The sequence below is a fragment of the Salmo trutta genome, chromosome 20 (genome assembly GCF_901001165.1).
Source record: "Salmo trutta chromosome 20, fSalTru1.1, whole genome shotgun sequence".
NCBI lineage: Eukaryota > Metazoa > Chordata > Actinopteri > Salmoniformes > Salmonidae > Salmo > Salmo trutta.
In genome coordinates, this window is record NC_042976.1 from 76,257 (window position 1) to 93,536 (window position 17,280).

At 46.7% G+C, this 17,280-nt stretch overlaps 2 protein-coding genes across 3 annotated transcripts in view; one reads left to right on the plus strand and one right to left on the minus strand.

The window, feature by feature from the left end:
• LOC115155374 (speckle-type POZ protein-like A) overlaps positions 1 to 17,280 on the minus strand; it is a 96,863-nt gene that overhangs the window by 57,528 nt on the left and 22,055 nt on the right. The window lies entirely within an intron of this gene.
• Positions 8,652 to 10,130, plus strand: LOC115156255 (extensin-2-like). Its single transcript, XM_029703714.1, has one exon. It carries the CDS (start codon positions 8,652 to 8,654, stop codon positions 10,128 to 10,130), a length of 1,479 nt encoding a protein of 492 aa, XP_029559574.1.

The following is a 17,280-nucleotide window of genomic DNA, read 5'->3' on the forward strand; positions in this document are numbered from 1 at the left end:
CTGCTCCCCGCACCAGGTTAGTGGTGCGTGTCCACAGTCCTGTCCGGCCCATCCCTGCTCCCCGCACCAGGTTAGTGGTGCGTGTCCCCAGTCCTGCCCGGCCCATTCCTGCTCCCCACACCAGGTTAGTGGTGCGTGTCCCCAGTCCAGTCCGGCCCGTCCCTGCTCCCCGCATCAAGCCAGTGGTGCGCGCCCCAGTCCAGTCCGGCCCGTCCCTGCTCCCCGCACCAGGTTAGTGGTGCGTGTCCCCAGTCCTGTCCGGCCCATTCCTGCTCCCCGCACCAGGTTAGTGGTGCGTGTCCACAGTCCTGTCCGGCCCATCCCTGCTCCCCGCACCAGGTTGGTGGTGCGTGTCCCCAGGCCAGTCCGGCCCGTCCCTGCTCCCCGCACCAGGTTGGTGGTGCGTGTCCCCGGTCCTGTCCGGCCCGTCCCTGTCCCCCGCACCAGGCCCACGGCGCGTGTCCACAGTCCGGCACGGCCTGTGTCCGGTCCACCGGTGACCAGTCCTGTTCCGGTCGGCGGCTCCGCTCCGGAGCCTGAGCATGCTGCTCCACCGTGGTCCAGTCCGGGCCAGAGGGGTAGGGCTAGGGTGGAGGCAGGGGAAGAAACACGCCCGGGGCCAGAGCCTCCACCGAGGGTGAGGCGCCCACCCGTGTCCCCCCCCTAATAGACTTTAGGTTGGTGCGCCGGGAGTACGCACCGTTGGAGGGGGGGGTACTGTCACGCCCTGACCAGGTGAACTCTTCTATTTTGGTCAGGGTGTGGCATTTCTATAGTTTATTTTCTGTTTTGGTATAGCCTTGCTTTGGGGCGTATTTCTATGTTGGGTTATGTCGATTCCCAATCAGAGACAGCTGTCGCTAGTTGCCTCTGATTGGGGAATCATATTTAAGTTCCTTTTCCCCCCACGATGTTTGTGGGTTGTTGTCTCTTTTTGTTGGAGCAGTAACGATACGTTTATGCTCTGTTTTGACCGTGTTATTTCAGTCTGTAATAAATAACATGTGTTCGCTCCCAGCTGGGCCTTGGTCCACTTCTTCCTTCCTGCACGACGATCGTTACACCTATTCCCCAGGCGCTATCATTTGTTGACTTCTGTAACCGTAAAGGTCTTGGTTTCATGCATGTTAACATCAGAAGCCGACTCCCTAAATTTGTTTTATTCACTGCTTTAGCACACTCTGCCAACCCTGATGTCCTAGCCTTGTCTGAATCCTGGCTTAGGAAGGCCACCAAAAACCCTGACATTTCCATCCCCAACAACAACATCTTCAGACAAGATAGAACTGCCAAAAGGGGTGGTGTTGCAATCTAAGGCAGATATGGCCTGCAGAGTTCTGTCATACTGTCCAGGTCTGTGCCCAAACAATTCAAGCTTCTACTTTTAAAAACCCACCTTTCCAGAAACAAGTCTCTCACCGTTGTCGCTTGTTATAGACCCCCCTCAGCCCCCAGCTGTGTCCTGGACACCGTATGTGAATTGATTGCCCCCCATCTATCTTCAGAGTTTGTATTGTTAGGTGACCTAAACTGGGATATGCTTAACACACCGGTCATCCTACAATCTAAGAAAGATGCCCTCAATCTCACACAAATGATCAAGGAACCCCTAAATCCGTAAACACGGACACCCTCATAGATATCATCCTGACCAACCTGCCCTCTAAATACACCTCTGCTTTCTTCAACCAGGATCTCAGCGATCACTACCTCATTGCCTGCGTCCGTAATGGGTCCGCGGTCAAACGACCACCCCTCATCACTGTCAAACGCTCCCTAAAACACTTCAGCAAGCAGGCCTTTCTAATCGACCTGGCCAGGGTATCCTGGAAGGATATTGACCTCATTCGGTCAGTAGAGGATGCCTGGTTATTCTTTAAAAGTGCTTTCCTCACCATCTTAAATAAGCATGCCCCATTCAAAACATGTCTAACTAAGAACAGATATAGCCCTTAGTTCAGTCCAGACTTGACTGCCCTTGACCAGCACAAAAAAATTCTGTGGCGTACTGCATTAGCATCGAATAGCCCCTGCGATATGCAACTTTTCAGGGAAGCTAGGAACCAATATACACAGGCAGTTAGGAAAGCAAAGGCTAGCATTTTCAAACAGAAATTACTTCTCAGATTGAGTTCAGTGTGTCAAATCGGAAGGCCTGTTGTCCGGACCTCTGTCAGTCTCTATGGGGGTGCCACAGGGTTCAATCCCGGGGCCGACTCTTTTCTCTGTATACATCAATGATGTCGCTCTTGCTGCTGGTGATTCTCTGGTCCACCTCTACGCAGACGACACCATTCTGTATACATCTGGAATTTCCTTGGACATTGTGTTAACAAACCTCCAGACGAGCTTCAATGCCATACAATATTCCTTCCGTGGCCTCCGACTGCTCTTCAATGCTAGTAAAACTAAATGCATGCTCTTCAACTGATCGCTGCCTGCACCTGCCCACCCGTCCAGCATCACTACTCTGGACGGTTCTGACTTAGAATATGTGGACAACTACAAATACCTAGGTGTCTGGTTAGACTGTAAACTCTCCTTCCAGACTCACATTAAGCATCTCCAATCCAAAATTAAATCTAGAATCGGCATCCTATTTCGCAACAAAGCATCCTTCACTCATGCTGCCAAATATACCCTCGTAAAACTGACTATCCTACCGATCCTTGACTTCGGCGATGTCATTTACAAAATGGCCTCCAAAACTCTACTCAGCAAATTGGATGTAGTCTATCACAGTGCCATCTGTTTTGTCACCAAAGCCCCATATACTACCCACCACTGTGACCTGTATGCTCTCGTTGGCTGGTTCTCGCTTCATATTCTTCGCCAAACCCACTGGCTCCAGGTCATCTATAAGTCTTTGCTAGGTAAAGCGCCGCCTTAGCAGCACCCACCTGTAGCACGCGCTCCAGCAGGTATATTTCACTGGTCATCCCCAAAGCCAATTCCTCCTTTGGCCGCCTTTCCTTACAGTTCTCTGCTGCCAATGACTAGAACGAATTCACTGAAATCACTGAAGCCTTATATCTCCCTCACTAACTTTAAGCATCAGCTGTCAGAGCAGCTTACCGATCACTGCACCTGTACATAGCCCATTTGTAAATAGCCCACCCAACTACCTCATCCCCATATTGTTATTTATCTTTTGCTACTTTGCACCTCAGTATCTCTACTTGCACATTCATCTTCTGCACATCTATCACTCCAGTGTTTAATTGCTAAATTGTAATTATTTCACCACTATTGCCTATTTATTGCCTTATGTCCCAAATCTTACTACATTTGCACTCACTTTATATAGATTTTTCTATTGTGTTATTGACTGTAAGTTTGTTTATCCCATGTGTAACTCTGTGTTGTTTGTGTCGCACTGCTTTGCTTTATCTTGGCCAGGTCGCAGTTGTAAATGAGAACTTGTTCTCAACTGGCCTACCTGGTTATTAAATAAAGGTGAAATAAAATTTAATAAAAAGAGAGCCCTAAGACAACAATATAGCAAGGCAGCAACACATGACAACACAGCATGGTAGCAACACAACATAATAACATGGTAGCAGCACAAAACATGGTACAAACATTGACCACAGACAACTGCACAGAGGGTAAGAAGGTAGAGACAAGAATACATCACCCAAAGCAACCACAACTGTCAGTAAGAGTGTCCGTGATTGAGTCTTTGAATGAAGAGATTGAGATAAAATTGTCCAGTTTGAGTGTTGTTGCAGCTCGTTCCAGTCGCTAGCTGGAGCAAACTGAAAAGAGGTGCGACCCAGAGATGTGTGTGCTTTGGGGAGCTTTAACAGAATGTGACTGGCAGAACGGGTGTTGTATGTGGAGGATGAGGGCTGCAGTAGATATCTCAGATAGGGGGGAGTGAGGCCAAAGAGGGTTTTTCTAAATATGCATCAACCAGTGGGTCTTGCGGCAGGTATACAGAGATGGCCAGTTTACAGAGGAGTATAGAGTGCAGTGATGTGTCCTATAAGGAGCATTGGTGGAAAATCTGATGGCCGAATGGTAAAGAACATCTAGCCATTCGAGAGCATCCTTACCTAAATACCTACATTTCAATCAACATGTTAAATGTGCAACCAGAGGGAAAAAAATTCTAGATCAACTGTACTCCACACACAGAGACGCGTACATGGCTCTCCCTCGCCCTCCATTTGGTAAATCCGACCACAACTCTATCCTCCTGATTCCTGCTTACAAGCAAAAATTAAAGCAGGAAGCACCAGTGACTCGGTCTATTAAAAAAGCGGTCAGATGAAGCAGATGCTAAACTACAGGACTGTTTTGCGATCACAGACTGGAATATGTTCCGGAATTCTTCCGATGGCATTGAGGAGTACACCACATCAGTCACTGGCTTTATCAATAAGTGCACCGAGGACGTCGTCCCCACAGTGACTGTATGTACATACCCCAACCAGAAGCCATGGATTACAGGCAACATTCGCACTGAGCTAAAGGGTAGAGCTGCCGCTTTCAAGGTGCGGGACTCCGGAAGCTTACAAGAAATCCTGCTATGCCCTGCAACGAACCGTCAAACACCGGCTCCGACGCTCGTCTTATGTGGCAGGGCTTGCAAACTATTAATCAAATCAAATCAAATGTATTTATAAAGCCCTTCTTACATCAGCTGATATCTCAAAGTGCTGTACAGAAACCCAGCCTAAAACCCCAAACAGCAAATAATGCAGGTGTAGAAGCACCTATTACAGACTACAAACGGAAGCACAGCCACGAGCTGCCCAGTGACACGAGCCTGCCAGACGAGCTAAATCACTTCTATGCTCGCTTTGAGGAAAGCAACACAGGCATGCATGAGAGCATCAGCTGTTCCGGACGACTGTGTGATCACGCTCTCCGTAGCCGACGTGAGTAAGACCTTTAAAAGGTCAACATACACAAGGCTGCAGGGCCAGACGGATTACTAGGATGTGTGCTCCGGGCATGTGCTGACCAACTGGCAGGTGTCTTCACTGACATTTTCAACATGTCCCTGATTGAGTCTGTAATACCAACATATTTCAAGCAGACCACCATAGTCCCTGTGCCCAAGAACACAAAGGCAACCTGCCTAAATGACTACAGACCCGTAGCACTCACATCCGCAGCCATGAAGTGCTTTGAAAGGTTGGTAATGGCTCACAACACCATTATCCCAGAAAGCCTAGTCCCATTCCAATTTGCATACCACCCAAACAGACCCACAGATGATGCAATCTCTATTGCACTCCACACTACCCTTTCCCACCTGGACAAAAGGAACACCTATGTGAGAAAGCTATTAATTGACTACAGCTCAGCGTTCAACACCATATTACCCTCAAAGCTCATCACTAAGCTAAGGATCCTGGGACTAAACACCTCCCTCTGCAACTGGATCCTGGACTTTCTGATGGGCCGCCCCCAGGTGGTGAGGGTAGGTAGCAACACATCTGCCACGCTGATCCTCAACACTGGAGCTCCCCAGGGGTGCGTGCTCAGTCCCCTCCTGTACTCCCTGTTCACCCACGACTGCATGGCCAGGCAAAACTCCAACAGCATCATTAAGATTGCAGGCGACACAACAGTGGCAGGCCTGATCACCGACAACGACGAGACAGCCAATAGGGAGGTCAGAGACCTGGCCAGGTGGTGCCAGAATAACAACCTAGCCCTCAACGTAACCAAGACTAAGGAGATGATTGTGGACTACAGGAAAAGGAGGACCGAGCACGCCCCCATTCTCAACAACGGGGCTGTAGTGGAGCAGGTTGAGACCTTCAAGTTCCTTGGTGTCTACATCAACAACAAACTAGAATGGTTTAAACACACCAAGACAGTCGTGAAGAGGGCACGACAAAGCCTATTCCCCCTCAGGAAACTAAATAGATTTGGCATGGGTCCTGAGATCCTCAAAAGGTTCTACTGCTGCAACATCGAGAGCATCCTGACTGGTTGCATCACTGCCTGGTACGGCATTTGCTCAGCCTCTGACAGCAAGGCACTACAGAGGGTAGTGCGTACGGCCCAGTACATCACTGGGGCTAAGCTGCCTGCCATCCAGGACCTCTACACCAGGCGGTGTCAGAGGAAGGCCCTAAAAATTGTCAAAGACCCCAGCCACCCCAGTCATAGACTGTTACATTTACATTTTTACATTTAAGTCATTTAGCAGACGCTCTTATCCAGAGCGACTTACAAATTGGTGCATTCACCTTATGATATCCAGTGGAACAACCACTGGGGGGGGGGGGTTAGAAGGATTACTTTATCCTATCCTAGGTATTCCTGAAAGAGGTGGGGTTTCAGGTGTCTCCGGAAGGTGGTGATTGACTCCGCTGTCCTGGCGTCGTGAGGGAGCTTGTTCCACCATTGGGGTGCCAGAGCAGCGAACAGTTTTGACTGGGCTGAGCGGGAACTGTGCTTCCTCAGAGGTAGGGAGGCGAGCAGGCCAGAGGTGGATGAACGCAGTGCCCTTGTTTGGGTGTAGGGCCTGATCAGAGCCTGAAGGTACGGAGGTGCCGTTCCCCTCACAGCTCCGTAGGCAAGCACCATGGTCTTGTAGCGGATGCGAGCTTCAACTGGAAGCCAGTGGAGAGAGCGGAGGAGCGGGGTGACGTGAGAGAACTTGGGAAGGTTGAACACCAGACGGGCTGTGGCGTTCTGGATGAGTTGTAGAGGTTTAATAGCACAGGCAGGGAGCCCAGCCAACAGCGAGTTGCAGTAATCCAGACGGGAGATGACAAGTGCCTGGATTAGGACCTGCGCCGCTTCCTGTGTGAGGCAGGGTCGTACTCTGCGAATGTTGTAGAGCATGAACCTACAGGATCGAGTCACCGCCTTGATGTTAGTGGAGAACGACAGGGTGTTGTCCAGGGTCACGCCAAGGTTCTTAGCACTCTGGGAGGAGGACACAAGGGAGTTGTCAACCGTGATGGCGAGTTCATGTTCTCTCTACTAACGCATGGCAAGTGGTACCGGAGTGCCAAGTCTAGGACAAAAAGGCTTCTCAACAATTTTTACCCACAAGACATAAGACTCCTGAACAAGTAATCAAATGGCTACCCAGATTATTTGCATTGTGTGCCCCCCACCCCCTCTTTTTACACTGCTGTTACTCTCTGTTTATCAAATATGCATAGTCACTTTAACTATACATTCATGTACATACTACCTCAATTGGGCTGACTAACCAGTGCTCCCGCACATTGGCTAACCAGGCTATCTGCATTGTGTCCCGCCACCCACCAGCCGCCAACCCCTCTTTTACGCTACTGCTACTCTGTTCATCATATATGCATAGTCACTTTAACCATATCTACATGTACATACTACCTCAAACAGCCTGACTAACCGGTGTCTGTATGTAGCCTCGCTACTGTATATAGCCTGTGTTTTTACTGTTGTTTTATTTCTTTACTTACCTATTGTTCACCTAATACCTCTTTTGCACTATTGGTTACAGCCTGTAAGTAAGCGCTTCACTGTAATGTCTACACCTGTTGCAATAAACTTTGATTTGATTTAAATTATGTCTCTGTAATCTAGCATGGGTAAAATGGTTATCTGAATCAGGGTTAGTTGGCAGCTGGGGTGAAAGAGGAGCGATTACGATAGAGGAAACCAAGTCTAGATTTAACTTTAGCCTCCAGCTTTGATATGTGCTGAGAGAAGGACAGTGTACTGTCTAGCCATACTCCCAAGTACTTGTATGAGGTGACTACCTCAAGCTCTAAACCCTCAGTGGTAATAATCACACCTGTGGGGAGACAGGCATTGTTCTTACCAAACCACATGACCTTTGTTTTGGAGGTGTTCAGAACAAGGTTAAGGGCAGAGAAAACTTGTTGGACATTAAGGAAGCTTTGTTGTAGAGCATTTAACACAAAATCCAGGGAGGGGCTGCCTTCCAAGCAATGGGAACCTCCCCAGAAAGGAGAGACAGGGTCTAAACCATCTGACCCAGATGTTTTTTGGGGGTCAAGTTTAAGGAGCTCCTTCAGCACCTCGAACTCAGTGACTCTGTAACGGGGCACAGGAAAAAGAGGGAGAAGCATCGGGGCTAGTCGCATTAGAAGGGGTGGGAGATGAGGAAATGTTGGATGGGCAAGGAGGCATGGCTGAGTCAAATATGAATCCTGACTTAATTTAGTGGTGATTAAAGAGCTCAGCCATGTGTTCCTTGTCAATAACAACCACATCATCAACTTCTAGGGACATGGGCAGCTGTGAGGAGGAGGGTTTATTCTCCAGGTCTTTAACTGTTTTCCAGAACTTCTTGGGGTTAGACCCACATAGACAGAACTGCTCCTTAAAGTAACTAACTTTGTCCTTCTGGATAGCCTGAGTACACTTATTTCTAATTTGCCTGAACGAGAGCCAGTCAGCCTGAGTATGCGTGTGCCGAGCCTTTCGCCAAATGTGATTCTTGAGGTGAGGTAACTCTGCAAGATCACGGTCGAACTACTACAGCACAAAATACAAACCCTCCAACCCAAAAAAGGCCTGTGGTGTTGATGGTCTACTAAACAAAAGGGTAAAATATACAGAAAACAAAATTGCCCCCCCCCCCCCCACACACCCCCAACTCTTACTTAGCTTACCTGCTACTCCCCCATGGACATTATTTCTCCTGCCGCCCCCCCCCTCTCCCTATGGACATCCCCCCCAACAGACTTTACTCTGCCCCCACCCCAGACTTTACTCTCCCCCCACCCCAACAGACTTTACTCTGCCCCCACCCCAGACTTTACTCTCCCCCCACCCCAACAGACTTTACTCTCCCCCACCCCAGACTTTACTCTCCCCCCACCCCAACAGACTTTACTCTCCCCCCACCCCAACAGACTTTACTCTGCCCCCACCCCAACAGACTTTACTCTCCCCCCACCCCAACAGACTTTACTCTCCCCCCACCCCAACAGACTTTACTCTGCCCCCACCCAACAGACTTTACTCTGCCCCCCCAACAGACTTTACTCTGCCCCCCCAACAGACTTTACTCTCCCCCCACCCCAACAGACTTTACTCTGCCCCCCCAACAGACTTTACTCTGCCCCCCCAACAGACTTTACTCTGCCCCCCAACATACTTTACTCTGCCCCCACCCCTACAGACTTTACTCTCCCCCCACCCCAACAGACTTTACTCTGCCCCCACCCCAACAGACTTTACTCTCCCCCCACCCCAACAGCCCCCACCCCAACAGACTTTACTCTGCCCCCACCCCAACAGACTTTACTCTGCCCCCACCCCAACAGACTTTACTCTCCCCCCACCCCAACAGACTTTACTCTCCCCCCACCCCAACAGACTTTACTCTCCCCCACCCCAACAGACCCCACCCCAACAGACTTTACTCTCCCCCCACCCCAACAGACTTTACTCTGCCCCCACCCCAACAGACTTTACTCTCCCCCCACCCCAACAGACTTTACTCTGCCTCCCACCCCAAAATACTTTACTCTCCCCCCACCCCAACAGACTTTACTCTGCCCCACCCCAACAGACTTTACTCTGCCCCACCCCAACAGCCCCCACCCCAACAGACTTTACTCTCCCCCACCCCAACAGCCCCCACCCCAACAGACTTTACTCTCTCCCCACCCCAACAGACTTTACTCTCCCCCACCCCAACAGCCCCCACCCCAACAGACTTTACTCTCCTCCCACCCCAACAGACTTTACTCTCCCCCACCCCAACAGCCCCCACCCCAACAGACTTTACTCTCCCCCCACCCCAACAGACTTTACTCTCCCCCACCCCAACAGCCCCCACCCCAACAGACTTTACTCTCCCCCCACCCCAACAGACTTTACTCTCCCCCACCCCAACAGACTTTACTCTCCCCCACCCCAACAGCCCCCACCCCAACAGACTTTACTCTGCCCCCACCCCAACAGACTTTACTCTCCCCCCACCCCAACAGACTTTACTCTCCCCCCACCTCAACAGACTTTACTCTGCCCCACCCCAACAGCCCCCACCCCAACAGACTTTACTCTCCGCCCACCCCAACAGACTTTACTCTCCCCCACCCCAACAGCCCCCACCCCAACAGACTTTACTCTCCCCCCACCCCAACAGACTTTACTCTGCCCCCCCCAACGACATTCATCAATGTTGCTGTTAATATGTATATTATTACTTTTTTGTTTTATTTCACCCAACGCTGCTGCTCCCCCCATGGTCATTATTTCTCCTGCTGCTCCCCCATGGTCATTATTTCTCCTGCTGCTCCCCCATGGTCATTATTTCTCCTGCTGCTCCCCCATGGTCATTATTTCTCCTGCTGCTCCCCCCATGGTCATTATTTCTCCTGCTGCTCCCCCATGATCATTATTTCTCCTGCTGCTCCCCCATGGTCATTATTTCTCCCGCTGCTCCCCCATGATCATTATTTCTCCCGCTGCTCCCCCATGGTCATTATTTCTCCTGCTGCTCCCCCCATGGTCATTATTTCTCCTGCTGCTCCCCCCATGGTCATTATTTCTCCTGCTGCTCTCCCCATGGTCATTATTTCTCCTGCTGCTCCCCCCAATGGTCATTATTTCTCCTGCTGCTCCCCCCATGGTCATTATTTCTCCTGCTGCTCTCCCCATGGTCAGTATTTCTCCTGCTGCTCCCCCCATGGTCATTATTTCTCCTGCTGCTCCCCCCAATGGTCATTATTTCTCTTGCTGCTCCCCCCATGGTCATTATTTCTCCTGCTGCTCTCCCCATGGTCATTATTTCTCCTGCTGCTCCCCCCATGGTCATTATTTCTCCGGCTGCTCGCCCCATGGTCATTATTTCTCCTGCTGCTCCCCCCAATGGTCATTATTTCTCCTGCTGCTCCCCCCATGGTCATTATTTCTCCTGCTGCTCCCCCATGATCATTATTTCTCCTGCTGCTCCCCCATGGTCATTATTTCTCCTGCTGCTCCCCCATGATCATTATTTCTCCTGCTGCTCCCCCATGGTCAATATTTAGAGTTTACATACACTAAGTTGACTGTGCCTTTAAACAGATTGGAAAATGTCAGAAAATGATGTCATGGCTTTAGAAGCTTCTGATAGGCTAATTGACATCATTTGAGTCAATTGGAGGTGTACCTGTGGATGCATTTCAAGGCCTACCTTCAAACTCAGTGCATCTTTGCTTGACATGGGAAAATCAAAAGAAATCAGTCAAGACCTCAGAAAAGAAATTGTAGACCTCCACGAGTCTGGTTCATCCTTGGGAGCAATTTCCAAACGCCTGAAGGTACCACGTTCAACTGTACAAACAATAGTACGCAAGTATAAACACCATGGGACCACGCAGCCGTCATACCGCTCAGGAAGGAGACGTGTTCTGTCTCCTAGAGATGAACGTACTTTGGTGCGAAAAGAGAAAATGAATCCCAGAACAACAGCAAAGGACCTTGTGAAGATGCTGGAGGAAATGGGTACAAAAGTATCTATATCCACAGTAAAACGAGTCCTATATCGACATAGCCTGAAAGGCCGCTCAGCAAGGAAGAAGCCACTGCTCCAAAACCGACATAAAAAAGCCAGACTACGGTTTGCAACTGCACATGGGGACAAAGATCGTACTTTTTGGAGAAATGTCCTCTGGTCTGATGAAACAAAAATAGAACTGTTCGGCCATAATGACCATCGTTATGTTGAGGAAAAAGGGGAGGTTTGCAAGCCGAAGAACACCATCCTAACCGTGAAGCACGGGGGTGGCAGCATCATGTTGTGGGGGTGCTTTGCTACAGGAGGGACTTGTGTACCTTACAAAATAGATGGCATCATGAGGCAGGAAAATTATGTGGATATATTGAAGCAACAACTCAAGACATCAGTCAGGAAGTTAAAGCTTTGTCGCAAATGGACAATGACCCCAAGCATACTTCCAAAGTTGTGACAAAATGGCTTAAGGACAACAAAGTCAAGGTATTGGAGTGGCCATCACAAAGCCCTGACCTCAATCCTATAGAACATTTGTGGGCAGAACTGAAAAAGTGTGTGCGAGCAAGGAGGCCTACAAACCTGACTCAGTTACACCAGCTCTGTCAGGAGGAATGGGCCAAAATTCCCCCAACTTATTGTAGGAAGCTTGTGGAAGGCTACCCGAAGTTAAACAATTTAAAGGCAATGCTACCAAATACTAATTGAGTGAATGTAAACTTCTGACCCACTGGGAATGTGATGAAAGAAATAAAAGCTGAAATAAATCATTCCCTCTACTATTATTCTGACATTTCACATTCATAAAATAAAGTGGTGATCCTAACTGACCTAAAACAGGGAATTTTTAATAGGATTAAATGTCAGGAATTGTGAAAAACTGAGTTGAAATGTATTTGGCTAAGGTGTATGTAAACTTCCGACTTCAATTGTATATAGTGTTACAGTTGTTATGATGTATATAGTGTATTTATTCATCACTACTACAGGTGTTATGATGTATATAGTGTATTTATTCATCACTACTACAGGTGTTATGATGTATATAGTGTATTTACTCATCACTACTACAGTTGTTATGATGTATATAGTGTATTTATCCATCACTACTACAGGTGTTATGATGTATATAGTGTATTTATCCATCACTACTAGTTATGATGTATAAAGTGTATTTATTCATCACTACTACAGGTGTTATGTATATAGTGTATTTATTCATCACTACTACAGGTGTTATGATGTATATAGGGTATTTATTCATCACTACTAGTTATGATGTATAAAGTGTATTTATTCATCACTACTACAGGTGTTATGATGTATATAGTGTATTTACTCATCACTACTAGTTATGATGTATATAGTGTATTTATTCATCACTACTACAGGTGTTATGATGTATATAGTGTATTTATTCATCACTACTACAGGTGTTATGATGTATATAGTGTATTTATTCATCACTACTACAGTAGTTATGATGCATATAGTGTATTTACTCATCACTACTACAGGTGTTATGATGTATATAGTGTATTTATTCATCACTACTACAGGTGTTATGATGTATATAGTGTATTTATTCATCACTACTACAGTTGTTATGATGTATATAGTGTATTTATTCATCACTACTACAGTTGTTATGATGCATATAGTGTATTTACTCATCACTACTACAGGTGTTATGATGTATATAGGGTATTTATTCATCACTACTACAGGTGTTATGATGTATATAGTGTATTTATCCATCACTACTACAGGTGTTATGTATATAGGGTATTTACTCATCACTACTACAGGTGTTATGATGTATATAGTGTATTTATCCATCACTACTACAGGTGTTATGATGTATATAGTGTATTTATCCATCACTACTACAGGTGTTATGATGTATATAGTGTATTTATCCATCACTACTAGTTATGATGTATATAGTGTATTTATTCATCACTACTAGTTATGATGTATATAGGGTATTTATCCATCACTACTACAGGTGTTATGATGTATATAGGGTATTTATTCATCACTACTACAGGTGTTATGATGTATATAGTGTATTTATTCATCACTACTACAGGTGTTATGATGTATATAGTGCTATATCTATTTATATTGTTTTTATTACCATTTTCATTATTTTATTTCACCTCATGTTGGAGCTCGAAACCTAAGATTTTCACTGCACCCTGCAATCACACCTGCAACCATGTACATGTGACTATTAAACACTCAATGTGAATCTGAAAACCTCCTGCCAATTATATGACCACATTAGACACTTACAGTGCATTCGAAAAGTATTCAGACCCCTTAACTTTTCCCACATTGTTACATTACAGCCTTATCCTAAAACGTATTAAATTGTTTGTTTTTTCCCCTCAATCTACACACAATACCCCATAATGACACAGCAAAAACAGTATTTTTTTAAAATTTTAGCAATTGAAAAAAATATATATATATTTACATAAGTATTCAGACCCTTTTCTCAGTACTTTGTTGAAGCACCTTTGGCAGTGATTACAGCCTTGAGTCTTCTTGGGTATGATGCTACAAGCTTGGCACACCTGTATTTGGGGAGTTTCTCCCAATCTTCTCTGCAGATCCTCTCAAGCTCTGTGAGGTTGGATGGGGAACGTTGCTGCACAGCTATTTTCAGGTCCCTCCGGAGATGTTCAAGTCCGGGCTCTGGCTGGGGGCCACTCAAGGACATTCAGGCTTGTCCCGAAGCCACTCCTGTGTTGTCTTGACTGTGTGCTTAGGGTTGTTGTCCTGTTGGAAGATGAACCTTCGCCCCAGTCTGAGGTCAAATCAAATCTTATTTGTCACATGTGCCGAATACAACAGGTGTAAACCTTACTGTGAAATGCTTACTTACAAGCCCTTAACTCTATTTCTAGAACTGCATTGTTGGTTAAGAAACTATACTGCCCAAAAAAATAAAGGGAACACTTAAACAACACAATGTAACTCCAAGTCAATCACACTTCTGTGAAATCAAACTGTCCACTTAAGAAGCAACACTGATTGACAATAAATTTCACATGCTGTTGTGCAAATGGAATAGACAACAGGTGGAAATGATAGGCAATAAGCAAGACACCCCCAATAAAGGAGTGGTTCTGCAGGTGGAGACCACAGACCACTTCTCAGTTCCTATGCTTCCTGGCTGATGTTTTGGTCACTTGAATGCTGGCGGTGCTTTCACTCTAGTTGTAGCATGAGACAGAGTCTACAACCCACACAAGTGGCTCAGGTAGTGCAGCTCATCCAGGATGGCACATCAATGCGAGCTGTGGCAAGAAGGTTTGCGTCTGTCAGCGCAGTGTCCAGAGCATGGAGACAGGCCAGTACATCAGGAGACGTGCAGGAGGCCGTAGGAGGGCAACAACCCAGCAGCAGGACCGCTACCTCCGCCTTTGTGCAAGGAGGAGCAGGAGGAGCACTGCCAGAGACCTGCAAAATGACCTCCAGCAGGCCACAAATGTGCATGTGTCTGCTCAAACGGTCAGAAACATACTCCATGAGGGTGGTATGAGGGCCCGACGTCCACAGGTGGGGGTTGTGCTTACAGCCCAACACCGTGCAGGACGTTTGGCATTTGCCAGAGAACACCAAGATTGGCAAATTCGCCACTGGCGCCCTGTGCTCTTCACAGATGAAAGCAGGTTCACACTGAGCACGTGACAGACGTGACAGAGTCTGGAGATGCCGTGGAGAACGTTCTGCTGCCTGCAACATCCTCCAGCATGACTGGTTTGGCGGTGGGTCAGTCATGGTGTGGGGTGGCATTTCTTTGGGGGGCCGCACAGCCCTCCATGTGCTCGCCATTTTGACTTGTTTTAAGGACATTACATCAAAGTTGGATCAGCCTATAATGTGGTTTTCCACTTTAATTTTGAGTGTGACTCCAAATCCAGACCTCCATGGGTTGATGAATTTGATTTCCATTGATTATTTGTGTGTGATTTTGTTGTCAGCACATTCAACTATGTAAAGAAAAAAGTATTTAATAAGATTATTTCTTTCATTCAGATCTAGGATGTGTTGTTTAAGTGTTCCCTTTATTTTTTTGAGCAGTGTATAAAAAAAAAATGTAATAAAGTTTTTAATGTAAAGTAACAATAACAAGGCTATATACGGGGGTACCTGTACAGAGTCAATGTGCGGGGGTACAAGTAATTTGTAAAGTGACTATGCATAGATAATCAACAGCGAGTAGCAGCAGTGTAAAAACAAGGGGGGGGTCAATGTAAATAGTCCAGGTGGCCATTTGATTAATTGTTCAGCAGTCATATGGCTTGGGGGTAGAAGCTGTTAAGGAGCCCTTTGGTCCTAGACTTGGTGCTCCGGTACCGCTTGCCGTGTGGTAGCAGAGAGAATAATCTATGACTTGGGTGGCTGGAGTCTGACAATTTTTGTCCCTTCCTCTGACACCACTTAGTATATAGATCCTGGATGTCAGGAAGCTTGGCCCCAGCAATGTACTGGGCTGCACGCACTACCCTCTGTAGCGCCTTACGGTTAAATGCCGAGCAGTAGCCATACCAGGCGGTGATGCAACTAGTCCGGATGCTTTTGATGGTGCAGCTGTAGAACATTTTGAGGATCTGGGGACCCATGCCAAATCTTTTCAGTCTCCTGAGGGGGAAAAGGTGTTGTCGTGTCCTCTTCACAACTGTTTTGGTGTGTTTGGATAGTTTGATGGTTTGTTGGTGATGTGGACTCCAAGGAACTTGAAGCTCTTGACCCGCTTCATTACAGCCCCATCAATGTTAATGGGGGCGTGTTCAGCACTCCTTTTCCTATAGTCCATGATCAGCTCCTTTATCTTGCTCACATTGAGGGAGAGGTTGTTGTCCTGGCACCACACTGCCAGGTCTTTGACCTCCTCCCTATAGGCTGAGCTCAATTTCGACTCTATTAGCAAAGAGTCTGAATACTAATGTAAATAAGGTCATTTTTATTTTATATACACATATACATTTGCAAACATTTCTAAAAACCTGTTTTCACTTTGTCATTATGGGGTAGTGTGTGGAGATTGATGAGGGGAACAAATGATTTAATCAATTTTAGATAAGGTTGTAGCAAAATGTGGAAAAGGGGAAGGGGTCTGAATACTTTCCGAATGCACTGTATTTCCCACAAATAGCACAAACCCACGAAGAATTTGAAAACAAGTCAAATATTGATCAACAATCATATCTGTTAGATGAAATACCACAGTGTGCCATCACAGCAGCAAGATGTGTCCAGTTGCCATGAGAAAAAGGCAACCAGTGGAGCACATTGTAAATACAACCTCTGTTTATTTTCCTTTTCATACTTCAACTATTTGCACATTTTTACAACACTGTTGGAGACATTGATAATCAGTGTCCCTCAGGCTCTAAGGAAAGTTTACTACCATCAATCAAACATAAACATGTTAAACGGGGCCGGGATTCAGGTGGAATCATCATTTGGCATAAGCAGGACTGGACTAAAACTTAACAAAAATCTATTGTGACAATGATGTATACATATGTGCAGCTTATGCTCCTCCTTCAGATTCATCATATTACGATGATCAGTTTGACGACAATCTCCACACAGAAATCATTCAATTTCAGGCAGAGGGTAAAGTGCTTCTTTGTGTTGATTTCAATGCAAGAACAGGTTCTGAGCCTGACTACACTGATGGAGGTAACCACCACATATTTGGACACCGCTCCTTGTACAGTAGCCCTATTATAAATAATAGAAACAGTCCTGACCAAATACTGAACAAAAACAGGAAGGAGTTAGTGAATCTCTGTCGAGCCTTAGGCCTGTACATGCTTAATGGT

Coding starts and splice junctions, on each gene's coding strand:
- LOC115156255 (XM_029703714.1), top strand. CDS start 8,652: ATGGACATCCCCCCCAACAGACTTTACTCTGCCCCCACCCCAGACTTT.